Source organism: Pan paniscus, chromosome 12 (assembly GCF_029289425.2).
Source record: "Pan paniscus chromosome 12, NHGRI_mPanPan1-v2.0_pri, whole genome shotgun sequence".
NCBI lineage: Eukaryota > Metazoa > Chordata > Mammalia > Primates > Hominidae > Pan > Pan paniscus.
Genome location: NC_073261.2, coordinates 15,808,817 through 15,836,155, shown reverse-complemented (window position 1 = coordinate 15,836,155; position 27,339 = coordinate 15,808,817). Strand labels below are relative to the sequence as shown.

General features: G+C 41.5%; 1 protein-coding gene across 1 annotated transcript in view; it reads right to left on the bottom strand.

Annotated features, from left to right (window-relative positions):
* ZC3H8 (zinc finger CCCH-type containing 8) overlaps positions 1-20,631 on the bottom strand; it is a 49,403-nt gene extending 28,772 nt beyond the window's left edge. The window contains exons 1-2 of the mRNA XM_003804792.6: positions 20,083-20,631; positions 15,359-15,440 (exon numbers count right to left, since the gene is read on the bottom strand). Of these exons, the coding sequence (XP_003804840.1) occupies positions 15,359-15,440; positions 20,083-20,156 (156 nt within the window). The 5' untranslated portion in view covers positions 20,157-20,631. The remainder of the gene's footprint in view (positions 1-15,358; positions 15,441-20,082) is intronic.
* Positions 20,632-27,339: the final 6,708 nt, after the last annotated feature.

The following is a 27,339-nucleotide window of genomic DNA, read 5'->3' as shown; positions in this document are numbered from 1 at the left end:
TCTAAATAACTTTTTTTATTCAAGATGGTTTACTGAACTAGTATGGCCTCCAGAAACCTCCAAAATTAAAGTACAGGTAACAGTGTGTGTGTGTGTGTGCGTGTGTATGTGTGTTGTGTTTTGTGTGTGTGTGTGTGTGTGTATGGGAGGCATGAAGTGCATTCATCAGGAATTAAGAGTCAAATTTCTGATAGACAAAAAGGAAGTTATGCTCTAAAGGGTGGGCTTAGGTACAGTGTGAGAAATGGGGCTATAAATGAGAATGAATTAAAATTCTACAAAAAACAGACAAAGCTGTTACAACAAATTCTCTCTGCCCTCTCCCTCTCCAGAACACAACCACCCAGGTACTTTCCCTAGGAAAAAAAGAGAAGGCTGTTATCCAAAGAAATGGAATAGAATGTCTGGTAAAAGCTAAGATGTGGGTACTACGACCACCCACATGGAGGTACTAAATCTTCCATGGGCTGGCATTTGGGAGCAACCCCTACTAGAAAAATACTCCATCCTACTCACCATAAAGCAGGGGTTCTCACCCTGCTGTCCAGAGACCCCCCTCAAGGGCCTATGGATTGAATTCAGAAAATTCAGTGAACTTGAATTCAGAAAATTCAGTGAACTTGAATGAGAAGAAAACCACATATTATTTTCATCAACCTCCAAATTGACATTTGGTATTTGAACAAAGGAAGTATGTTCAAATATGTTATTCCGTTTTGAACATAGGAAACAAAATATAGCAGTATCAGCAGTGCCTGTGACTGTCACTAACACAAATCACAGATATTTTCATGTATCACATTATAGTTGTTGCAGATCTCAAAATATCTTTTATGTTCATGACCACTGCAAAATTAGAATCAGACTAACTGCTCTGCTAGGTCTTAATATTCAGTGTATTAATAAAGAACATATTACTCTATAGCATTTGTTTTTAATATTTTGATAAACTGTATTTCAATCAAATCAGTTTCCTTTGTAATCAAACATTTTATTTTATACACTTAAAAAACTTGAAAAGGGGTCCATAGGCTTCACCAGACTGCTAAAGGGGGTGCATGGCACAAAGTGGACTGAGAATTGTTACACTGCTGGAAAACCTCCTATCCACACAGCCTACTCACTCACCACCCAGTCAGGCTTCCTATTTAGAGAAAAGGCCTTTAGAGACACAGACTTACCAACACATCAGCAGAGGACATCTATTAACTCTCTGGGCCTTTCTTAAATGAATGGACAACAAAGGAATACAAAAGCATGTGACAAAAATCTAGAGCTGGAGTCAGTGAACTACAACCCAAGGGCAAAATCCGCTCTGCCACCTGTGTTTGTAAGCACCCACAAGCTAAGAATGAACTTTACATATTTTTTCATGGTTGAAACAAAAGAAATCAAAAGAATATTTCATGACACTTGAAAACTATATAAAATTTAAATTTCAGAGTCCATAAATACAATTTTATTGGAACATAGGCATACTCATTCATTTATATATTATATGGCCTGCTTCTTTGCTACAACAGCAGAGCTGAGTAGCTGCAAGAGACCTTCATGGCATTCTCATCACTTCGCAGAGATGCTCATTATAAATTGACAACATTTTGAGTGCTTCATTGAGTACCTCATGCCATTTAATTTTTTTTTCCAGAGCATACTTACCACATCAAAACACAAAAAGCAAACTTCAAATGTCAAGTATTTAAAGGCGCAGTGAATTGTGGATTATTATACTGTCAAGTCAGACGGCAAATCACTGTGGTTATTATGTAACAATACTACAGTAGTGCTAAAAGAAAACAATGTATGTTGACATTACAGTATTAAGCATTCATCACAATATTCCCAACTCACAAGAGAGTAACAGAAAAATTAGAAAATTTTACTCCAGCTCTCTTCTGATTAAAATTATTTTTTTTTAAAAATTAGACAATTTAAAATAAATGATCACATCCACAGATCTTTCCAAAAATAAAACAAAAACAAGACTATAATCAAAGTAAGTTTCATTTGTAGCCAAAGAAAGCTTATAATGAGTTAATTAAATCATGATTGATTACAGCAAAGAAATCTGTCCAGAGAAAATAAAGTTCTTAAGACAAGTGGCCTTTTGGCAAGAACAGCTGCTCAAAGATATGAGGAAACTGGAGCTTCATCAGACAATTTAAAACCAGGTAAATACTTTCCAGTGGTTTTCCTTGGCTTTTAATGAGTTCACAGGTGTTACTGACACTGCTTGGTATCACTGTGCTGTTCAAAGTTAAAATAGGAACAAGATCTCCATACCTACATTAATTTGCAGCAGATATATTTTGCACAAACAGTTCCAGAAGTGTTTTTTCAGACTTTAAGTGCTTCAAAATCCATTTAACTACGCAACTGAGGAGCTTCCGCCTAACCTTTGATTGGCAGTGATTCATCTGCAATGTAGTAACATGCTAAAAGACAAAGCTAAGAGAAGAATCGAATAAAGTTCCATAAATGTCTTCCAGGCAATGAATATGCTCAATTAAAATCATATTCTGGTGAACTGATATCAGTATTTGGCAATATCCATCTGTAGTGAAAAGACATTTTCAGAGATGAAATAAAGTCTTATTATATATCAGCTTAACAGATGAATCTTTGCAATCAATTTTGATAAGGAACAGTAACTTGGAACCCCAATTAAGCAAATAATTACCTCACAAAGAAGAATCCCATTCTTCTCATTAGAATCGTATTAAAAAACAATTATTATTATGTACTGAAGTCTATCAGTCAAAGGCTGTGTTGTGGAAACTTGTTTTCTCTCCTTCATTATATAAATACATACATAACATCCTCAATTTTGCTTCTTGCCTTAAAAACCTAAAATATTTATTGTCTTGTCCTTTATAGAAAATGCTTACTGATCCCTGATCTCCAGAACATAACAAAAAAGCAAGAAAATAACTGAAAAACAGATCCAGAAGAAGCAACTATCATTTGAGAAAAAGAACTCGAAAATTTAAAAATACACAAAGATATTAAAAAATACATTCAAAAACAATGTTAGAAAGCTATCAAAACAAGAATAAGATCTTAGTTAAATTGTAATTTATGAAATAATGATAAATAGAAACAGAGGAAATATCTTGGGATATAAAGAAAAAAGATAAAAAATAAGAGATATGTCTCATATAAAAGGATATGAATAAATAATCTCACCACAATAGCACTAAGCAGAATGAATGAAAAAAGATTCACAATTGCATAGAATTAAGAATGCCAAGAATGAAGAGAAGAGCCTTAAAGCTTCCAGAGAAAACAGGATACTTACAAAGACATTAGAATGAAATTGGTAAATTTCACCTTTGTAACACTGGATAGTAGAAGACAATGGAGCAGTAACCTCAAACTTAATTCTATTTCAGCCAAACTATCAACAATGAGGTAAATTCAAGATATTTTCAGAAATGTTAACAAGAACTCAAAAATCTGTCTTCCATGCATCCCTACATATGGGTGTATGCCAACCAATGAGAAACCAACAGCTAGAAAATGATACTTAAAAAAAAATTATTCACAATAGTTTCATTAAACACTTAGCAATAAATATAACAAAAGGTATATAAGATGTGAGATATCTACAAAGAAAGTTATAGGCATATCTTATTTGATGTCCTTCATTTTACTGTGTGTCACAAATAACACATTTCTTTTACAGATTGAAGGTCTGTGGCAACCCTGCATTGAACAAGTCTATTGGCACCATTTTTTGAAAAGCATGTGTTCACTCTGTGTCTCTGTGTCACATTTTGGTAATTCTCGCAATACATCTGTTATAGCGATCTGTGATCAGTGGTCTTTGACATTACTATTGTAATTTTTGAGGGGGTGCCATGAACCATGCCCACGTAAGATGGCGAACTTAATCGATAAATGTTGCATGTGTTCTGACTGCTCCACCAACCAGCCATTCTCCTGTCTCTCTCCCTCCCTCTCCCCTTAGGCTTTCCTATTCCCTGAGACACTAAGATACTGAAATTAGACTAGTTAATAACCCTACAATGGCTTCTAAGTGTTCAAGGGAAAGGAAGAATCATATGTCTCTACTGAAATCAAAAGCTAGAAATGATTAAGCTTAGTGAGGAAGGCATGTCAAAAGTCAAGACAAGCTGAAAGCTAGGCCTCGTAAGCCAAATAGCCAACTTGTGAATGCAAAGGGAAGGTTCCTGAAGGAAATTAAAAGTGCTACTCCAGTGAACACACTAATGATATGAACACAAAACAGCCTTATTGCTGATACAGAGAAATTGTATTGGTCTGGATAGAAGATCAAACCAGTCATAACATTCCCTTAAGCCAAAGCCTAATCCAGGGCAAGGCCCTAACTCTCTTCAATTCTATGAAGGTGGAAAAAGGTGAGGAAGCTGCAGAAGGAAAGTCTGAAGTTAGCAGAGGTTGGTTCTTGAGGTTTATGGATAGACGATGTCTCCATCACATAAAAAGTGCGTGACAGGCCAGGCGCAGTGGCTCACGCTTATAATCCCAGCACTTTGGGAGGCCGAGGCGGGCAGATCACTTGAGGCCAGGGGTTCAAGACCAGCCTAGCCAACATGGTGAAACCCCGTCTCTACTAAAAATACAAAAATTAACTGGGTGTGATGGTGCACACCCGTAGTCCCAGCTACTCAGGAGGCTGAAGCAGGAGAATCGCTTGAACCCAGGAGGCAGAGGATGCAGTGAGCCAAGGTAATGCCAATGCACTCCAGCCTGGGTGACAGAGCAAGACTCCATCTCAAAAAGCAATGTGCATGATGAAGCAACAAGTGCTGATGTAAAAGCTGCAAATTATCCAGAGGATCTAGCTAAGATCATTGATGAAGGTGGCCACACTAAACAACAGATTTTCAATGTAAATGAAACAGCCTTATGTTGGAAAAAGATGCCACTTAGGACTTTCATAACTAGAGAGAAGTCAATACCTCACTTCAAAGAATACCCTGACTTCACCACTACAATCTATGCATGTAACAAAATTGCAGGGAGGAGCCAAGATGGCCGAATAGGAACAGCTCCGGTCTACAGCTCCCAGCGTGAGCGACGCAGAAGACGGGTGATTTCTGCATTTCCATCTGAGGTACCGGGTTCATCTCACTAGGGAGTGCCAGACAGTGGGCGCAGGCCAGTGGGTGCGCGTACCGTGCGCGAGCCGAAGCAGGGCGAGGCATTGCCTCACCTGGGAAGCGCAAGGGGTCAGGGAGTTCCCTTTCCGAGTCAAAGAAAGGGGTGACGGACGCACCTGGAAAATCGGGTCACTCCCACCCGAATACTGCGCTTTTCAGACCGGCTTAAAAAATGGCGCACCACGAGACTATACCCCGCACCTGGCTCGGAGGGTCCTACGCCCAGGGAATCTCGCTGATTGCTAGCACAGCAGTCTGAGATCAAACTGCAAGGCGGCAGCGAGGCTGGGGGAGGGGCGTCCGCCATTGCCCAGGCTTGCTTAGGTAAACAAAACAGCCAGGAAGCTCGAACTGGGTGGAGCCCACCACCTCTCAAGGAGGCCTGCCTGCCTCTGTAGGCTCCACCTCTGGGGGCAGGGCACAGACACACAAAAAGACAGCAGTAACCTCTGCAGACTTCAATGTCCCTGTCTGACAGCTTTGAAGAGAGCAGTGGTTCTCCCAGCACGCAGCTGGAGATCTGAGAACGGGCAGACTGCCTCCTCAAGTGGGTCCCTGACCCCTGACCCCCGAGCAGCCTAACTGGGAGGCACCCCCCAGCAGGGGCACACTGACACCTCACACGGCTGGGTACTCCAACAGACCTGCAGCTGAAGGTCCTGTCTGTTAGAAGGAAAACTAACAAACAGAAAGGACATCCACACCGAAAACCCATCTGTACATCACCATCATCAAAGACCAAAAGTAGATAAAACCACAAAGATGGGGAAAAAACAGAACAGAAAAACTGGAAACTCTAAAACGCAGAGCACCTCTCCTCCTCCAAAGGAACGCAGTTCCTCACCAGCAACGGAACAAAGCTGGATGGAGAATGATTTTGACGAGCTGAGAGAAGAAGGCTTCAGACGATCAAATTACTCTGAGCTACGGGAGGATATTCAAACCAAAGGCAAAGAAGTTGAAAACTTTGAAAAAAATTTAGACGAATGTATAACTAGAATAACCAATACACAGAAGTGCTTAAAGGAGCTGATGGAGCTGAAAGCCAAGGCTCAAGAACTACGTGAAGAATGCAGAAGCCTCAGGAGCCGATGCGATCAACTGGAAGAAAGGGTATCAGCAATGGAAGATGAAATGAATGAAATGAAGCGAGAAGGGAAGTTTAGAGAAAAAAGAATAAAAAGAAATGAGCAAAGCCTCCAAGAAATATGGGACTGTGTGAAAAGACCAAATCTACGTCTGATTGGTGTACCTGAAAGTGATGCGGAGAATGGAACCAAGTTGGAAAACACTCTGCAGGATATTATCCAGGAGAACTTCCCCAATCTAGCAAGGCAGGCCAACGTTCAGATTCAGGAAATACAGAGAACACCACAAAGATACTCCTCAAGAAGAGCAACTCCAAGACACATAATTGTCAGATTCACCAAAGTTGAAATGAAGGAAAAAATGTTAAGGGCAGCCAGAGAGAAAGGTCGGGTTACCCTCAAAGGGAAGCCCATCAGACTAACAGCGGATCTCTCGGCAGAAACCCTACAAGCCAGAAGAGAGTGGGGGCCAATATTCAACATTCTTAAAGAAAAGAATTTTCAACCCAGAATTTCATATCCAGCCAAACTAAGCTTCATAAGTGAAGGAGAAATAAAATACTTTACAGACAAGCAAATGCTGACCGATTTTGTCACCACCAGGCCTGCCCTAAAAGAGCTCCTGAAGGAAGCGCTAAACATGGAAAGGAACAACCGGTACCAGCCACTGCAAAATCATGCCAAAATGTAAAGACCATCGAGACTAGGAAGAAACTGCATCAACTAACGAGCAAAATAACCAGCTAACATCATAATGACAGGAACAAATTCACACACAACAATATTAACTTTAAATGTAAATGGACTAAATTCTCCAATTAAAAGACACAGACTGGCAAGTTGGATAAAGAGTCAAGACCCATCAGTGTGCTGTATTCAGGAAACCCATCTCACATGCAGAGACACACATAGGCTCAAAATAAAAGGATGGAGGAAGATCTACCAAGCAAATGGAAAACAAAAAAAGGCAGGGGTTGCAATCCTAGTCTCTGATAAAACAGACTTTAAACCAACAAAGATCAAAAGAGACAAAGAAGGCCATTACATAATGGTAAAGGGATCAATTGAACAAGAGGAGCTAACTATCCTAAATATATATGCACCCAATACAGGAGCACCCACATTCATAAAGCAAGTCCTGAGTGACCTACAAAGAGACTTAGACTCCCACACATTAATAATGGGAGACTTTAACACCCCACTGTCAACATTAGACAGATCAACGAGACAGAAAGTCAACAAGGATACCCAGGAATTGAACTCAGCTCTGCACCAAGCAGACCTAATAGACATCTACAGAACTCTCCACCCCAAATCAACAGAATATACATTTTTTTCAGCACCACACCACACCTATTCCAAAATTGACCACATACTTGGAAGTAAAGCTCTCCTCAGCAAATGTAAAAGAACAGAAATTATAACAAACTATCTCTCAGACCGCAGTGCAATCAAACTAGAACTCAGGATTAAGAATCTCACTCAAAGCCGCTCAAATACATGGAAACTGAACAACCTGCTCCTGAATGACTACTGGGTACATAACGAAATGAAGGCAGAAATAAAGATGTTCTTTGAAACCAACGAGAACAAAGACACAACATACCAGAATCTCTGGGATGCATTCAAAGCAGTGTGTAGAGGGAAATTTATAGCACTAAATGCCCACAAGAGAAAGCAGGAAAGATCCAAAATTGACACCCTAACATCACAATTCAAAGAACTAGAAAAGCAAGAGCAAACACATTCAAAAGCTAGCAGAGGGCAAGAAATAACTAAAATCCGAGCAGAACTGAAGGAAATAGCGACACAAAAAACCCTTCAAAAAATCAATGAATCCAGGAGCTGGTTTTTTGAAAGGATCAACAAAATTGATAGACCGCTAGCAAGACTAATAAAGAAAAAGAGAGAAGAATCAAATAGACACAATAAAAAATGATAAAGGGGATATCACCACTGATCCCACAGAAATACAAACTACCATCAGAGAATACTACAAACACCTCTACACAAATAAACTAGAAAATCTAGAAGAAATGGATACATTCCTCGACACATACACTCTCCCAAGACTAAACCAGGAAGAAGTTGAATCTCTGAATAGACCAATAACAGGAGCTAAAATTGTGGCAATAATCAATAGTTTACCAACCAAAAAGAGTCCAGGACCAGATGGATTCACAGCCGAATTCTACCAGAGGTACAAGGAGGAACTGGTGCCATTCCTTCTGAAACTATTCCAATCAATAGAAAAAGAGGGAATCCTCCCTAACTCATTTTATGAGGCCAGCATCATTCTGATACCAAAGCCGGGCAGAGACACAACCAAAAAAGAGAATTTTAGACCAATATCCTTGATGAACATTGATGCGAAAATCCTCAATAAAATACTGGCAAACCGAATCCAGCAGCACATCAAAAAGCTTATCCACCATGATCAAGTGGGCTTCATCCCTGGGATGCAAGGCTGGTTCAATATACACAAATCAATAAATGTAATCCAGCATATAAACAGAGCCAAAGACAAAAACCACATGATTATCTCAATAGATGCAGAAAAAGCCTTTGACAAAATTCAACAACCCTTCATGCTAAAAGCTCTCAATAAATTAGGCATTGATGGGACGTATTTCAAAGTAATAAGAGCTATCTATGACAAACCCACAGCCAATATCATACTGAATGGGCAAAAACTGGAAGCATTCCCTTTGAAAACTGGCACAAGACAGGGATGCCCTCTCTCACCGCTCCTATTCAACATAGTGTTGGAAGTTCTGGCCAGGGCAATCAGGCAGGAGAAGGAAATAAAGGGTATTCAATTAGGAAAAGAGGAAGTCAAATTGTCCCTGTTTGCAGACGACATGATTGTTTATCTAGAAAACCCCATCGTCTCAGCCCAAAATCTCCTTAAGCTGATAAGCAACTTCAGCAAAGTCTCAGGATACAAAATCAATGTACAAAAATCACAAGCATTCCTATACACCAACAACAGACAAACAGAGAGCCAAATCATGAGTGAACTCCCATTCACAATTGCTTCAAAGAGAATAAAATACCTAGGAATCCAACTTACAAGGGATGTGAAGGACCTCTTCAAGGAGAACTACAAACCACTGCTCAAGGAAATAAAAGAGGATACAAACAAATGGAAGAACATTCCATGCTCATGGGTAGGAAGAATCAATATCGTGAAAATGGCCATACTGCCCAAGGTAATTTACAGATTCAATGCCATCCCCATCAAGCTACCAATGACTTTCTTCACAGAATTGGAAAAAACTACTTTAAAGTTCATATGGAACCAAAAAAGAGCCCGCATCGCCAAGTCAATCCTAAGCCAAAAGAACAAAGCTGGAGGCATCACGCTACCTGACTTCAAACTATACTACAAGGCTACAGTAACCAAAACAGCATGGTACTGGTACCAAAACAGAGATATAGATCAATGGAACAGAACAGAGCCCTCAGAAATAACGCCACTTACCTACAACTATCTGATCTTTGACAAACCTGAGAAAAATAAGCAATGGGGAAAGGATTCCCTATTTAATAAATGGTGCTGGCAAAACTGGCTAGCCATATGTAGAAAGCTGAAACTGGATTCCTTCCTTACACCTTATACAAAAATCAATTCAAGATGGATTAAAGATTTAAACGTTAGACCTAAAACCATAAAAACCCTAGAAGAAAACCTAGGCATTACCATTCAGGACATAGGCGTGGGCAAGGACTTCATGTCCAAAACACCAAAAGCAATGGCAACAAAAGCCAAAATTGACAAATGGGATCTAATTAAACTAAGGAGCTTCTGCACAGCAAAAGAAACTACCATCAGAGTGAACAGGCAACCTACAAAATGGGAGAAAATTTTCACAACCTACTCATCTGACAAAGGGCTAATATCCAGAATCTACAATGAACTCAAACAAATTTACAAGAAAAAAACAAACAACCCCATCAAAAAGTGGGCGAAGGACATGAACAGACACTTCTCAAAAGAAGACATTTATGCAGCCAAAAAACACATGAAAAAATGCTCATCATCACTGGCCATCAGAGAAATGCAAATCAAAACCACTATGAGATATCATCTCACACCAGTTAGAATGGCAATCATTAAAAAGTCAGGAAACAACAGGTGCTGGAGAGGATGTGGAGAAATAGGAACACTTTTACACTGTTGGTGGGACTGTAAACTAGTTCAACCATTGTGGAAGTCAGTGTGGCGATTCCTCAGGGATCTAGAACTAGAAATACCATTTGACCCAGCCATCCCATTACTGGGTATATACCCAAAGGACTATAAATCATGCTGCTATAAAGACACATGCACACGTATGTTTATTGCGGCATTATTCACAATAGCAAAGACTTGGAACCAACCCAAATGTCCAACAATGATAGACTGGATTAAGAAAATGTGGCACATATACACCATGGAATACTATGCAGCCATAAAAAACGATGAGTTCATGTCCTTTGTAGGGACATGGATGAAACTGGAAACCATCATTCTCAGTAAACTATCGCAAGAACAAAAAACCAAACACCGCATATTCTCACTCATAGGTGGGAATTGAACAATGAGATCACATGGACACAGTAAGGGGAATATCACACTCTGGGGACTGTGGTGGGGAGGGGGGAGGGGGGAGGGATAGCATTGGGAGATATACCTAATGCTAGATGACGAGTTAGTGGGTGCAGCGCACCAGCATGGCACATGTATACATATGTAACTAACCTGCACAGTGTGCACATGTACCCTAAAACTTAAAGTATAATAAAAAATTAAGAGGAAAAAAAAAAACAAAAACAAAATTGCACTTGCACCCTGTAAATTTATACAAATAAAATACTTTAAAAGGCTTCAAAAAGATAGGCTAACTCTTGTTAGGAGCTAATGCAGCTGGTGACTTTAAGTTGAAACCAATGCTCATTTACCAGTCTGAAAATTCTAGGGCCCTTAAGAATTATGCTAAATATACTCTGCCTGTGCTCTATATACGGAGCAACAGAGCCCAGATGGCAGTATATCTGTTTACAGCATGGTTTACTGACTATGTTAAGCCCACTGTTGAGACCTACTGCTCAGAAAAAATATCCTTTTCAAAATACTACTGCTCATTGACAATGCACCCAGTCACCCAAGAGCTCTGATGGAGATGAATGTTTTCATGTCCACAAACACAACAACCATTCTGCAGCTTATGGATCACGGAATAATTGACTTTCAAGTCTTATTTAAGAAATAAATACAAAATACACTTTTTAAGGTTATAGTAGCCATAGAAAGTGATTTCTCTGATGGATCTGGGCAGAGTAAATTGAAAACCTAGAAAGGATTCACCATTTTAGCTGCCATTAAGAACATTCGTGATTCATGGCAGAAGGTCAAATATCAACAATAACAGGAGTTTGAAAGAAGGTGATTGCAACCCTCAGGGATGACTTTGAGGAGTTCAAGACTTCAGTAGACGAAGTAATTGCAGGTGTGGTGGAAAAGCAAGAGAACTAGAATTAGAAGTGGAGAATGAAGACGTGACTGAATTGCTGCAACTTCATGATCAAACTTGAACAGATGAGGAGCTGCTTCTTACAAGTGAACAAAGTGGTTTCTTGAGATGCAATCTATTTCTGGTGAAGATGCTATGAACATTGTTGAAATGACAACAGATTTAGAATATTATATAAACCTAGTTGATAAAGCAGTGGCAGGGGTTGAGAGGATTGACTCCAATTTTGAAATTTTTACTGTGGGTAAAATGCTATCAAACAGCATCACATACTACAGAGAAATCTTTTGTAAAAGGAGAAGTCAATTGAGGTGACAAACTTTACTGCTGTCCTATTTTAAGAAATTGCCAGAGCCACCTTAGTGTTTAGCAGTCACCAGCCTCAGCAGCTATCAACACTGAGGCAAGACCCTCTGCCATCAAAAAGATGACTCGCTGACTGTTAACATTTTTTAGCAACAAAGAATTTTTAATTAAGATATATACTGTTTTCTAAAATATAATGGTATTGGACACCTAACAGAGTACTGTATAGTATAAATGTAACTTTTATATGCACTGGGAAACCAAAACATTCTTGTGCCTAGCTTTACTGCAATATTTGTTTTATTGTGGTGGTATGAAATCAAACCCTCAAAATCTGAGGTAATGCTCTTTCTTAACTTGCAAAGTGTTTACCTGGGTATTCTCTTTTAAATAAGCTATAGCCAGCCATGGTGGCTCACACCTGTAATCCCAGCAGTTTGGGAGGCTGAGGCGGGCCAATCACTTGAGCTCAGGAGTTCGAGACCAGCCTGGCCAACATGGCAAAAACCCATCTCTACTAAAAATACAAAAATTAGCCAGGCAAGGTGGGTGACAGGCACCTGTATTCCCAACTACTCGGGAGGCTGAGGCAGGAGAATTGCTTGAACCTGGGAGGTGGAGGTTGCAGTGAGCCAAGATTTTGCCACTTTACTGCAGCCTGTGCAATAGAGTGAGACTCTGTCTCAAAAATAAATAAGTTAATTAATTAATTAGCTGTGATATTTATTTGATAATGTATTCACCTTTTACATACTTGTGAGTGAAGAGGCTGCACTGAAGCAAGCCTGGTTGAGAATAACCTAGGAGTCCATCTTCTCACAGTACTGTTTTGCGGAAACTACGTAAGACAATTGTAGAATGTTGTTTCTGCCTGTCTGCTGTGGAAGGTTATAATATATAATATAAAGTCTGGAGGAGCTAAAAGTGGGCATAGAAGACTGAGGCCTATGTGACTCAAGCAGTATAAAAAACTTGTGGGAAGTTGAAGTTGCAATTTCTTGTCGTCAACCTTGGCTCTCATCTTTGGAAGCCACATAGGCCCCAAAGGGGAAAAGAAGTTGCTTACTTGGGTAGCTGAGAGGCTTCCAAGAAGATGAAGATACTGTACCTGCTTTATCATCTGTCCTGTATTCTTTTATAAAACTAAGGAGGCTGGGCATGGTGGCTCACACCTATAATCCCAGCACTTCGGGAGGCCGAGGCTGGCAGATCACTTGAGCTCTGGAGTTTGAGACCAGCCTGGGCAACATGATGAAACCCTGTCTCTGCTAAAAATACAACAATTAGCCAGGTGTGGTGGCATGTGCCTGTAGTCCCAGCTACTCGGGAGGCTGAGGTGGGAAAATTGCTCAAACCCAGGAGAAGGAGGTTGCAGTGAGCCAAGATCATGCTACCACACTCCAGCCTGGGCGACAGAGACAGAAAGAAAAGAAAGAAAGAAAGAAAAGAAAGAAAAAGAAAAAGAAAAGGAAAAAAAGAAAGAAAGAAAGAAAAAGAAAAAGCAAGCAAGCAAGCAAGCTAAGTAAAAGATACACTATTAAAGTCTATTTCTGTCTTATAAGTCTCAGTGACAATTTAACCCATTCTTCTATAGTGTGTTAAAACTCAATTTTTTTTTTTTTTGAGATGGAATTTTGCTCTTGTTGCCCAGGCTGGAGTGCAATGGCACGATATCGGCTCACCGCAACCTCTGCCTCCTGGGTTTAAGCGATTCTCCTGCCTCAGCTCCCTGAGTAGCTGGGATTACAGGTGCCTGCCACCATGCTTGGCTAATTTTGTATTTTTAGTAGAGATGGGGTTTCTCCATGTTCAAAAACAGAAAAGAAGGGCAAGATAGGAATATACATTACCTTTGTTATGGGTTGAACTGCACCCTCCCAAAATTCTTATAATGAACTACTAACCCCTAATACCTCAGAATGTGACCTTTTTTGGAAATAGGGCCATTGCAAGTGTAATTAATTAAGATTAGGTCATTAGGGTGGGCCCTAGTCCAGTGACTGATTTCCTTATAAAAAAGGAAAATTCAGCCAGGCACAGTGGCTCAGGCCTGTAATCCCAGCACTTTGGGAGGCCGAGGCAGTCAGATCGCTTGACCCCAGGAGTTCGAGACCAGCCTGGGCAACATGGCGAAACCCCATGTATATTTTTTCTCTACAAAAAACACAAAAATTAGCTGGGCGTGGTGGTGCACACCTGTAATCCCAGCTACTTGGGAGGCTGAGAATTGCTTGAGTCCAGAAGGAGGTTGCAGTGAGCAGAGATTGTGCCACTGCATTCCAACCTGGGTGACAGAGCAAGACTCTGTCTCAAAAAAAGGAAATTCAGACAATTCAGACACAGGCATACAGGGAGAACACCATGTGAATATGAAGGCAGAAATCAGGATGATACTTTTGCAAGCCATCACCAAAGATTGCCAGCATTCCATCAGGAGCTAGGGGAGATGAATGAATAGATTCTTCCCCACAGCCTCAGAAGGAACCAACCCTGCCAACACCCTGTGCTGGGACCTCCAGCCTCCAGAACCTTGAGACAATAAAGTTCTGGGTTTTTTGTTTTTGTTTTTGTTTTGATTCGGAGTCTCGCTTTGTTGCCCAGGCTGGAGTGCAGTGGCGGGATTTTGGCTTACTGCAACCTCCACCTCCTGGGTTCAAGTGATTCTTCTGCCTCAGCCTCCCTAGTAGCTGGGACTACAGGTGCATGCCACCATGCCTGGCTAAATTTTTTTGTATTTTTAGTAGAGACGGGTTTCACCATATTGGCCAGGCTGGTCTCAAACTCCTGACCTCATGATCCATCCACCTTGGCCTCCCAAAGTGCTGGGACTACAGGCATGAGCCACCGCACCCAGCCAAGTTCTGTTGTTTAAGCCACCCAGTCTGTGGTACGTTGTTATGGCAGCCCTAATGAACTAATACAGGCTTTAAGCTATAAATCACTAAGGTTGGTTAAGTTAACAAATCATAACCCTCAAAAATGTTAACCCAACTTGAAAGAAGCTTTTGAAACTGTTTACAGTCCATTTCAGAAATAACAAAAATAGAAATAAATGCAATTATTAAACATATGTCATGTTAAATGACAATAGTTATTAAATAATAATTTATTTAAAAAGTATAACCAGTTTTCTTTGATATAAGTAACTGGGTCCCAAATGCTGGTAAAATGAGACAAGTAGGATCCTTCATTAATTTCTCATATCCATTTCCATCTGTTTTTTCTTTTTTTGTTGTTCCATGTGAAACTGAGAAAAAAAAATCTGCGTTTTCAACTTAAACAGTGGTCAACTTAATCTTACTTTTTTGGGAATTTGCTCACACTCCAGTTTAATTTTATCTTCTTGTGTTTCTTCAACTTCTGTATCTATTTCATCATCGATTCTGTAGCAAAAATATCAAATAACACAAAAGAGTTTTTTCAACCTGAAGTGTTCATACCACAGCGTTACAATTCACTGCTTTGGCTTGTCTTCAACTTACCCTCAAAGAAATTACAAATTCAAATTCTATACCAAATACTCCAGAAAATGTACAAAATTATGATGACCAATAAATGTCAATATATATTTATGAATAGCCTGTAAAATTTTAGATTATAAAGCCTTAATGTTCAAGTATTAGCAGCTATATAAATCATTCATTCATCCATCATTCCATTAATTCAACAACTACTAAGTACCCACCATGTACGAGGCTCCGGGCCTTAGGCCCTGGACTACAACAATGAAAAATACAGACCCTGTCACTGTGTTCTGAGAGCTTTCTATCTCCTTGGGAGAAAAAAATAAAGCTATTTCAATATGGTATGGTAAGTATAGGGGCATATACGGGGAACACAACCCAGACTTGGGGATCAGAGGCATTCAGAGCCTAAATGATACTTATGAGTTAGCCAAAAAAGAGGAAAGAGGAATGTGAGAGAGAAGGGTATTTTAGGCAGAATGCAGAGTGCCTTTTGAGATTAGGAGCGAGACAAACACATTTAAGTGTAAAGATGAAAAAGAAAAACTGTTTTCAGACTTACAGGACTGAGAAGTTGACCATGCATATATATAACAGTCTGAGACAATTACTTGAGGCTATTCCAGCAAAACTAAATATGAACCCAAGAGGGATGGGAAATATAAGAAACTGGTGAACAAAGAAGCCAATAAAATGTATAGATGTATCTGAATAATGGTTGATACTAGAAATACAGGGAGCTGAAGAAAATAGTATCTTAGTAAGTGGTGACTACTGAACACAAGATTGGGAAAAGCTGTGAATTAAAATATGAGTTACACACCAGATAAAGGCAAGGAACTGGGGAATGTGTCCCATCTCAAGAGAACATGTTACAAAGGGAAAGCACTGACAGCACAAGGAGAATGTGAACAGTGGCTCTGTGGCTGTTCTTTCAAAGTTACAGGAGCTCAGGCTTCACAGCTTTGTCCAATTCAACAGTTTACACTGACTCAGAGCTCCAGAGTTACATCCATCAGATGAGGTACTAAGTTGTGAGCCTGCTACAGAAGCCACCATTACAAGAACCAAAAACCCCAATACTTGTGAACCTTTATAGCTATAGTTTCCAGTAATGAATCATCTCATGGAGTAGGAGGCAACCTCTCCTTAGGCAGAGGAATAATGACAATAATGACCTCAATAGCAGTAACAGCATCAGCCAACACTTGAATGATGCTTACTCTGTGCCAGATGCTGCTCCATACACGTAACACTTACCACAAACAACAGTGTTATGACATACATACTAAAAGCCCATTTTACGGATGAGAAAACAATCACAGAAAGGATATGTAACTTGTCACAGAGCTAATATATGGTGGAGCTGAGATCTGAGCCCCAGCAGGCAGGCAAAGCTCCCAAGTATGTGCCCTACAATCACACTGTTATTCAACACTGCCCATTCTAAATAGATGTCTACTTTCACTGTGAAGGTCTACAATACTCAGCACCCATATTAGACCTATGAGCAGGATAGGACAGAGTTGACCACCTCTTCTCTGTAAAACATGTTCTTTACTTAGCTTCAGAGATAGTGGGCTCTTCTAGTTTCTTCTTTCCACAGCTACTACTTCTCAGTCTCCTTTGTTGGTTCCTTATCTTCACAACTTTCAAAGTCAGTTCTCACCTCTTCTCTTCTTTGTCTATATTCTCATCTATATTCTCATTCCAGGCTATCCCTTTCTATATCATCACTATGAATATCATCTGTATGTAGTTGATTTCAATATCCAAGTCTCTAACCCAAACCCCTCTTCTTAAAACCAAACAGAGCTAACTTCCTAGTCAACGTAACCACCTGAACATCTACTAGACATATGTAATCTTAAAACATCCAACACTGAACTCTTGCTCTTCTCTCTGAAGCCTAATCCTTCTTGCTATCTAAAACGGCAACACCATCCCTCTCAAGATCCCTACCAAAACCTTAAAGTCAATCTTGATTCCTCTCTCACATCCCCATCCAATCTCTGAGGAAATCCAGTTTATTCTATCTTCAACATACCCACGTTTGACCACTTCTTGCCACTAATACAACAATCCAAGCTGCTCTGGCACCCCTACATTCTACTCTCAACACAACTAGAATGACCCTGCTAAAATATTTCAAATGTCACTCTGCTGAAAAACCCTCCAATGGTCTCTTGTCTCATTCAGAGTAAAAGCCAAAGTCCTTATTTTGGCACCTACCAGTTCCTCCATGATTGGGCTCCCCTAACCCTACCCCAGTACCTCGCAGACTTCCAAGTCCCTCTTACTCCACCCCAGCTGTCCTGGCCACTTTGCTCCCCTAACCCAATCACACCAAGCTCACTCCGCCTGAGGACCTTTATACAGACTCCTCTCCACCCCTCTAGACTATGAAACCCCCTCACCTCCTTCAGGTCCCTACACAGATTTTTAAAACTTACCAATGTTATCAGTGAGGCTTTCCTTATCTACCTTCTTAAAATATCTACACCTCCCAGCCGGGCGCGGTGGCTCACGCCTGTAATCCCAGCACTTTGGGAGGCCAAGGTGGGCAGATCACAAGGTCAGGAGATCGAGACCATCCTGGCTAACATGGTGAAACCCCGTCTCTACTAAAAATACGTCGGGCGTGGTGGCAGGCGCCTGTAGTCCCAGCTACTCGGGAGGCTGAGGCAGGAGAATGGTGTGAACCCGGAAGGCAGAGCTTGCAGTGGGCCGAGATCGCGCCACTGCACCCCAGCCTGGGGTACAGAGCCAGACTCTGCTCAAAAAAAAAAAAAAAAAAAAAAAAAACCCACAAAACCACTCCCTCCCTACCATCCCACCAGTGCTTATTTTCCCCTTACCCTTCATTCATTTTCTCAGGGCATTTAGTACCACCTAAAATATGATATATTTATGTATGTCTCCCCCTTCCCCTAATAATGTAAATTCATTAGCACAGAAATTTTCATCTCTTCTTCATTTACTACTATATCCCCAAGGCCGTAGCAGGTGCTCAATACGATTTTTTGAATGAATGAGAAGTATTCCCATCACAAATTACTCGGAAAAAAACCCAGAAACCATATGAGAAAAGACTGATTCATCTGACGGCATAAAACCAAACCACAACATCCCCATTCCTTTTTACATTGAAAAATAATGCCATACGCAAAGACAAATGACAATTGGGAGTAAAGTATTCGCAGATAAGAGATCCTAGAATGTGAAAAAGACCAAAAAGGAGAAAAATGGGCAAATAATATGGACAGCTCACCATACTTCCATACCATCCTTCACCCATCATTTTGGCAAAATTCCAAGTGTCTTTTATGTATTGCAGTCAAGTTTTGGGGAATGGAGCTTGTGTCCAACACACTTTGAAACTGATAGCTGCTGTTCGGATTTTTAAATGTTGCTATTATCTTTTTTTGTGTGATGAATTCTTATGTATTTTATAACATATCAATTAGTACCAGTTATTTTTCTTAGTAAATTATATCATCTGCAAGTAATTAGTGTATCTGTCTCTTTCCAATATTTATAGGCCTTATTTTAAAATTTTAGTCATTTTGCATGAGAAGCTTGGTGATAAAATCATGGATCCTGGACATAGCTCTTCCACTTACATTGTGCAATCTCGGCAGGTTATTTAGCCTCTCCGTGCCTCAGTTTTCCCATCTGTAAAACGAGGACGGCATCATCTTCTCTTTAAGTTTGTTTTGAGGATTAAATGATTTATTTCATGTAAAGCACAAGGTAAAGCTCTGGATGATCAGTTAAGGTAAAATTTGAGATAGAGTGAACAGCTGACCAATATCGAATGGTAAAATCAATCACAATTGGAAACATATCTCAGTTGAGGGAAATAAAAGACGTAGGTTTAAGAACAAAGATGGTGGTTTTTAGCATTTCAAATCACTATACACTGCTCCAAAAATATAATCTACAAATTAGGGCCATTTGACCAAGAGTCTCACTTGCTTTTCCAACCTAATGGAAATATTAAGTCCAAATGACGTCTGTTGCTTTATTGTGGTCTTTAGGGTCTTTCCATGCCAATCAGTGGACTAATGGCAGAGTATTGCCTATTCTTTACCTTTTAATAAACTTGTGGTTTCATCCTTTCTACAGAAAAGAACCTAGCAGGTGTCAGTGAAAAAGGTCAAATCAGTGTCCTTTGGGAGTTTACGGTCTCGTGGAAACAGGCAACAACGGTAAAGACAGACGCTACGGGACCACAGAGGCGGGCTCCTAACCCGCTGCTGTGCAGAGAAAGGGGCGCATCCCGGAGCCTTCTCGCCTCCACCCCGCTCCCCCGCCCAGGCTCTCGACAGCCCCGGCCCTGGCGGCCTACGCCTGAGCCCCGTGTTCAGCTTCTGCTCCCACCCGGACCCCGCACGACCTCTATAGGTCAGACGGTGGCGCCCGGCCGGCCCACGTGCTCCCCACGGGCCCTCGCGACGCGGCCCGGACGTGGCCCCGGACTGCCTCCAATCCAGAAGAAACTAAGAGGCGGAGTCCCGCTGAGCCCCTGCATTCAAAAGATGAAAAGATATGGGATCACCTTTCGTCAGAGTCCGTGGCCGTTTTGCCGAGGGCCGGGTTGGGGGGTTTTGAGAAAAGATTCTCAAAATCCATGACCCAGACAGGTCCTCCCTTTCGCGAGCCGGAAAGCTACAGAGTAACAACCCGAGAGAGTGACAACCCGGACGCGACGAGACGGACCCAGAGCCGCGCCAGGGCCACAGGCTCCGCCCCGCGCAGCCTCACCTGCCCCGCGCATGCGCCGCACCGCCCTCCGCGACTCTGGGCAAGCCAGCTCTCTCCCTGCCTCCTTCGCCTCGGCTCTGCGCAGGCGCCGCCGTGGTTGCCCTTCTGTAAGCTTTTTCGTCCATTACCTCAGATAGTAGAATTTTGTTTATTTTATTTATTTACTTATTTGTTTGTTTATTTATTTATTTAAAGACAGAGTCAAGCTCTGTCGTCCAGGCTGGACTGCAGTGGCGTGATCTTGGTTCACTGCAACCTCCGCCTCCCGGGGTCAAGCAAGTCTCCTGCTTCAGCCTCCTGAGTAGCTGGGATTACAGGTGTCTGCCACCACGCCCAGCTAATTTTTGTATTTTTAGTAGAGACGGGATTTCACCATGTTGGCCAGGATGGTCTCGATCTCTTGATCTCGTGATCCGCCCGCCCCAGCCTTCCAAAGTGCTGGGATTACAGGCGTGAGCCACCGTGCCCGGCCCCAGCCCAGAATTTTAAAAATGAGTTGTTAGGATTCTGCTTTCACCTTGGTGAAAACTCTTCCATCAAAATCACAGCATTCTAAGGGATGGTAGTAACAGCTAACATTTATCTGAGCACTCCACTACTATTCCTTAGAAATAGCGTTTCACATGTTAGCTAACTTAATCCTCACAACAGCCCTGTAGAAGATGTTCTATTACCATTCACATTTTTGAAATGAATAAACAGATGTGTAGTCAGGTAATGTAACTTGTAGGGTCTCTACAATTGAATGGGAATTAAAATGAATACACAACCTCAAGACAGAAAAGTCCGTTAAAAAGTACCAAATACTAAGAATTCAGAAGAGGGAAAAAATTGCATCCAGTTGGGAAGGCTTCTTGAGAAGGGAGTATTTGAGCTGGGTCTTGAGATATTTCCATAGGAAAAGAGGAAGTGGGCATTCCAAGTAGAGAGAATTGTATGAAGGCAGGAAAATAGAGCATGCTGTTGCAGAACAGGAAATTGCTCAGTTTTGCTCAATGTAATGCCATTTAAGGGACCTGTAGAAAGGAAGGCTCAAACCCTAGGTTGGGCCAGTGATAGAGAACCTGACTTGCTTCTGTAAGTGAAGGGAGTGTTTGATTCTTGGCATGAATCAGGATCCCTTTACCGATTAGTGAAGGGAACTATTTGAAGCCAGACATCTTCCCCAGGGAAATTCTACTTTCCCATGTTGTTTATATTGTAGGCCATCACCTATGGAACATGAATCATTACTAAAAATTCAGAGAAAAAATTGAATTAAGGAGATAAAAACTAGAATTACCCCCTCTTTAGCAGGAAGCATTATTATAGAACCCAAATTGTTACCATACACACTTTTTTATATAAAATATCCAACATACAGCAAAAGATAACCAGACACAAATGAAAATTAGATTGGTAGGTAAAAAGCAGCTAAAACATCTGACCTGCAAAGGCATCAGACACTAGCATTTTCAGACAAAGACTATATAAAAGGCTACATATGTTTGTGTTAGATTGATGCCAAAAAAGGCCCCAAATTCTCCAACCTTTCCTGTATCCATGTCCTTTGCAATGTGACTTTGCAGCTCCTCCCATAAAGAGGTAGGATCTATTTCACCTCCTCTTTAATCTGAGTTGATTTTGCCTGATAGAATGACTTGTCTTAGCTAGTAGAATGCAGAAGTGGCCTGCCAATACCAAGCCAAGGCCCCAAGAGGCTTTGTATGTGTCTGCTGTCTCTTATATGCCTGCCTTCTTCAGGACAATAAGCTCAGGCTACCCTGCTGACGATAAGGGAGAGGCATGTAGAAGATAAGGCTAATGGAGGACAGCGAAAACACCCAGTCAACAGCTAGCAAAACCCTAAAAGCAAAGCCTCCTAGGCAACATACAGCTGAGCACACACATGATGGAGTCCTGCAGAGAACCGAAGACTCTCAGATGATCCCAGTCCAAATTACTAACCCACATAATTGTGAGCTAAATAAATGGTCCTTGTTTTAAGCCACTAAGTTTTTAAGTAGTTTACTATATAGTAATATCTAACTAATAAAAAAGAAACTATAAAAAGTGTCATAGAGAAATTGGGGAGAAGTAACCAAGTAGAACTTCTAGAAATAAAAAATATAATACTGAAATTTTAAAAAATCAGTGGATGGGGCCGGGCGTGGTGGCTCACACCTGTAATCCCAGCACTTTGGGAGGCCAAGGCCAGTGGATCATGAGGTCAAGAGATAGAGACCATCCTGCCAAGATGGTGAAACCCTGTCTCTAATAAAAATACAAAAATTAGCTGGGCGGGTTGGTGCATGCCTGTAGTCCCAGCTACTCGGGAGTCTGAGGCAGGAGAATTGCTTGAACCCGGGAGGCAGAGGTTGCAGTGAGCTGAAATTGCGCCACTGCACTCCAGCCTGGGAGACAGAGTGAGACTCCATCTCAAAAAAAAAAAAAAAAAAATCAGTGGATGGTGTGGTCATATTAAAATGTGTTCAAAAATTCCTTAACACTTCTCCCTGCAAAAGTTGGAGATTTAGTCCCCTCTTCTTTAATGTGGATAGGATTTACTTATTTATTTCTAACAAATACAATGTGGCAAAAGTGATGATGCATGATTTCTGAGGTCATAAGAAGACATTGTAGTTTCTGCCTTATTCTCTTGAATCATCTGCATGAAGGGAAGTCAGTCACCATGTCATGAATCACTCAGGCAGCCTGTGGAGAGCCAGCCATGTGGGTGAGGTACCTTGGAAACAGATCTCCCAGCACTAAGCAAGCCAGAAGACATCTCGACAGCAATCCCATGAGAAACTGTGGGACAGAACCACCCAGCTAAACAGCTCGCAGATTCATGACCCACAGAGGATATAAGAAGATCAATGTTGGGCCCGGTGTGGTGGCTCACGCCTGTAATCCCAGCACTTTGGGAGTCTGAGGCAGGTGGATCACCTCAAGTCAGGAGTTTGAGACCAGCCTGGCCAACATGGTGAAACCCCGTCTCTACTAAAAATACAGAATTAGCTGGGCGTGGTGGCGCATGCCTGTAGTCCCAGTTACTTGGGAGGCTGAGGCACGAGAATCGCTTGAACCCAGGAGGCGGAGTTTGCAGTAAGCCGAGATCGCGCCATTGCTCTCCAGCCTGGGCAAGAAGAGCAAAACTTCATCTCAAAAAATAATAATAATAATAAAGAAGATCAATGTTTGTTTTTTTAACCACAAAGTTTTAGGCCAATTTGCTGTCCTCTATAGCAATAGAAAAGTGAAATTCCCTATTATTATAAAGCAGATGGCCTAAACATAAAATTATCATATGACCCAGCAATTCCACTCGTAGGTATATACCCAAAGGAATTGAAAACAGGGACTGAAACATATATTTGTACATTCATGTTAATTGCAGCATTATTCACAATAGCCAAAAGGTAGAAACAAACCGAGTGTCCATCCACTGATTAATGGATAAAATGTGATATACACATAGGATATTATTTATCCATAAAAAGGAATGATGCTCTGATACATGCTGTCAGAACTGAATTTTGTATACTAGCTGAACTTTGAAAACTGTATGCTAAGTTAAATAGGCCAGGCACAAAAGGACAAATATTGTATGATTCCACTTACATGAAATATCTACAATAGGGAATTGTATAGAGACAGACAGTAGATTAGAGGTTACCAGGGACTGAGAGAGGGTGAAACAGGGAATTGTTGCTTAAAAGTGACAGAATTTCTGTTTGAGGTGATGGGAAAGTTTGGAAATACATAATGGTGATGGTTGCACAACAATGTGAATGTAACTAATGCCAATGAATTATACACTTAAAAATGGCTGGTCAGACACAGTTGCTCACTCCTGTAATCCCAGCACTTTGGGAGGCCAAGGCAGGTGGATCATCTGAGGTCAGGAGTTTGAGACCAGCCTGACCAACATGGTGAAACCTCGTCTCTACTAACAATCCAAAAATTAGCCAGGCGTGGTGGCAGGCACCTGTAATCTCAGCTACTCGGGAGGCTGAGGCAGGAGAATCGCTTAAACCCGAGAGGCAGAGGTTGTAGTGAGCCGAGATGATGCCATTGCGCTCCAGCCTGGGCAACAGAGTGAGACTCCGTCTCAAAAAAAAAAAAAAAAGTTGAAATGGCAAATTTTATATTATATTTCTTTTACCAAAATAAAATAAAGCAGCTGGCATGTTAAAATGGTGAAATGGCCTGTGATAACTCAGCTCCAGTATGAGCTAGATATAATACCTTATGAGTATGTGCTATAAATCAGCAGTCACCAATACATGGTGCTGTTTCTCCCATAGCCAGTATACACAGGGTCTGGGAATCAAGGCTTCCAAGTGGGAGTAGATCCTCTCTGTATTATTCCTAGTGATGCCCTAGAATAATGTTTGCTTCCTATCTCCACAACTTTGGGCTCTGCTGGTTTAGAGCAGACTTTTTCAACCATAACATTATTGTCATTTCGGCCTGGATAATTGGGGACAGTCTTGTGCGTTGTAGGAAGCTTGGCAGCATCCCTGGCCTCTGCCGCTAGATGTCAGTAGCAGCTGTTCCCCAGTTGTGGCAACCCAAAATGTCTCCAGACATTGCCAAATGTCCTCTGGCGGGAGCAAAATCGTCCTCACTTGAGAACCACCGGTGTAGCGTTAATCCCAAAAGTAGGAATGTTTGCATCAAGGGGCGTGACAATGAGTCCATTAAACTTGAGGTTGAGACTGCCGTTTGGCCACCTTAGGCTCCTCATGCCAGTGAATTAACAGGTAAAGAAGGGGCTTACTGTATTGGCAGGGGTGATTAATCCTAACTATCAAGTTATCCTGACTACATAATGATGTTAAGGAAGAGTATGTCTAGGATGCAGCTGATTTCCTGGGCGGGAGACTAAGTAATCCTATGCTCTATGATTAAAGTTAATAGAAAACACCACCACCACAGGCAGCACTGAAAGTGCCCCAAACCCTTCAGGCATGAAGGTTTGGGTTATCCACCTGTTATCAGGAGGGCACTTGAGTGTAAGTTGTGGTGGTCCTTGGTGTTTTCAACAAAGAATTAGACAAAACGCACAAAGTAACAAAGGAATGAAACACAGGGACGAAGCAGCAAAAGCAGGAATGTATTAAAGCGAGAAAGCACTCCACAGGGTGGGAATGGGCCAGAGCAAGCAGCTCAAGGGCCCAGTTGCAAAGTTTTCTGGGTTTTAAGTACTCCTTTTGAGGTGCCTATAGATGAAGGATTTGGTCTCTGGCTAATTAAAGGCTGAGGTGAATTGGTGCCCTATGTAGATGAAGCGATGGTCCCTGCCAGGCCCTCGGCCAATCCAGGGCACTTTCCTTTTCCATCTGAGATGTGGTAGATGGGGGAGAGTTGTAGGGAGAGTAGCCTTTGATCCTTTGCTACTCTGGTGTGAGGAGATGGGAAGGGGGGGTTCCTTTTGGTTCAGCTTTAGGATATTTATAGTAATTGGCCTTAGGATCCCTTCCCCCAGACCCAGGTGTTTTCCTTTTGATCCAGCTTTGGGAAGTCAGCGTGAATTGGCCTCAGATTCCCTGCCCCCAGACCTTGGTGTTTTTCCTTGATTCAGCACGAATTGGCCTTAAGTTCCCTGCCTCCAGACCCTATTCTCCTGCCTCACACCCAGCAAGGAGTCAAGACCAGCTTGGGAGAGCAAAGAGAACATGGCCAAGAGTAGGAGCAGAAAGTAGTTGTACAAATATCAGCTGCGACTGATACAGGAGCTTAAAAGAAATTGTTTAGGCTGTTAGTGAGGGTAAGAGAGTCCTCAGTAAGGTTTCCCTTTTAATAAAAAAGCAGCTCCAAAATCATTTCTAACAAAGAGCAGCCTGAAAAATCAAGCAGCAGACATAGAAAAGCAAGCTAGAACCTTGCAGAGGTAAATGCTGGCAGCTGTGCCAGTAGAAAAAGGCTACCTAGGAGCCAGGCATATCCAACATGGAGGCTCCATCTTCCCTTTTCTTTGTCACCACATGTACAGTCAGGGAACAGGCAACATGGCACCAGCCAGGTAGCAAACCTATCTGCATAATAAAAGATTAGGGTGGGGTTGCTAGCTTCTTCAAGCACCATGTAAATGGTGCACCTGGTCCAACCAATCTTTGCACCCTATGTAAATCAGATACCAGCTCCTCAAGCTCATCTATAAAACCACCCACATCTCTCCCTGAACCTGGAAATGTTGGGGACCCCTTCCTCTGCATGAGGCAGCTTTTCTCTTTCTTTCCCCTATTAAACTTCTGCTCTTAAACTCCGTCCTTGTGTGTCCGAATCCTCGATTTCCTTGGCATGAGACAATGAACGTAAGGAATTACCCCAGACGAATGATGCTGCTTCCCAACTACATGACCAGTAGCAAAAATGATTGCAATATTTATGAATATATCATTCTTAATTTGATATAAATTTGTGGAAATATGTGTGTGGAATTACACACACATAGACACACACACACATATATATTTAAAATTTTCCGTTCTACTATTCCCCTACCATCTAACACAAAATATGTTAATAGTAGTTAACTTTATATCTCTATTTAAGTTATAGGATATAAAAGGAGGCATGTGACTGAGCTAAAAGAAGAATTCAAAGAAGAATGAACATCACCCAAAAGTGAAAAAGGGACTTTTTATCCTTTCTTGGGAAAATGGGTAGCATGTTTTTGGTTGAATGGGGGATTGTTGCATCATGTTAGGCAGAGGCATGACTTTGCTATTGCTTTTATCTGAAAACTAAATATGGGTTAAAGAGATATTTATAGGTACCTAGTTAAAAAGTGTATACTTGGGCCAGGAGCAGTGGCTCATGCCTGTAATCCCAGCACTTTGGGAGGCCGAGGTGGGCGAATCACGAGGTCGGGAGGTGGAGACTATCCTGGCCAACATGGTGAAACCCCATCTCTGCTGAAATACAAAAAATTAGCCAGGCTTGGTGGCAGGCTCCTGTAGTCCCAGCTACTCAAGAAGCTGAGGCAGGGGAATCGCTTAAACCCGGGAGGCAGAGGTTGCAGTGAGCCGATATCGCGCTACTGCACTCCAGCCTGGTGACA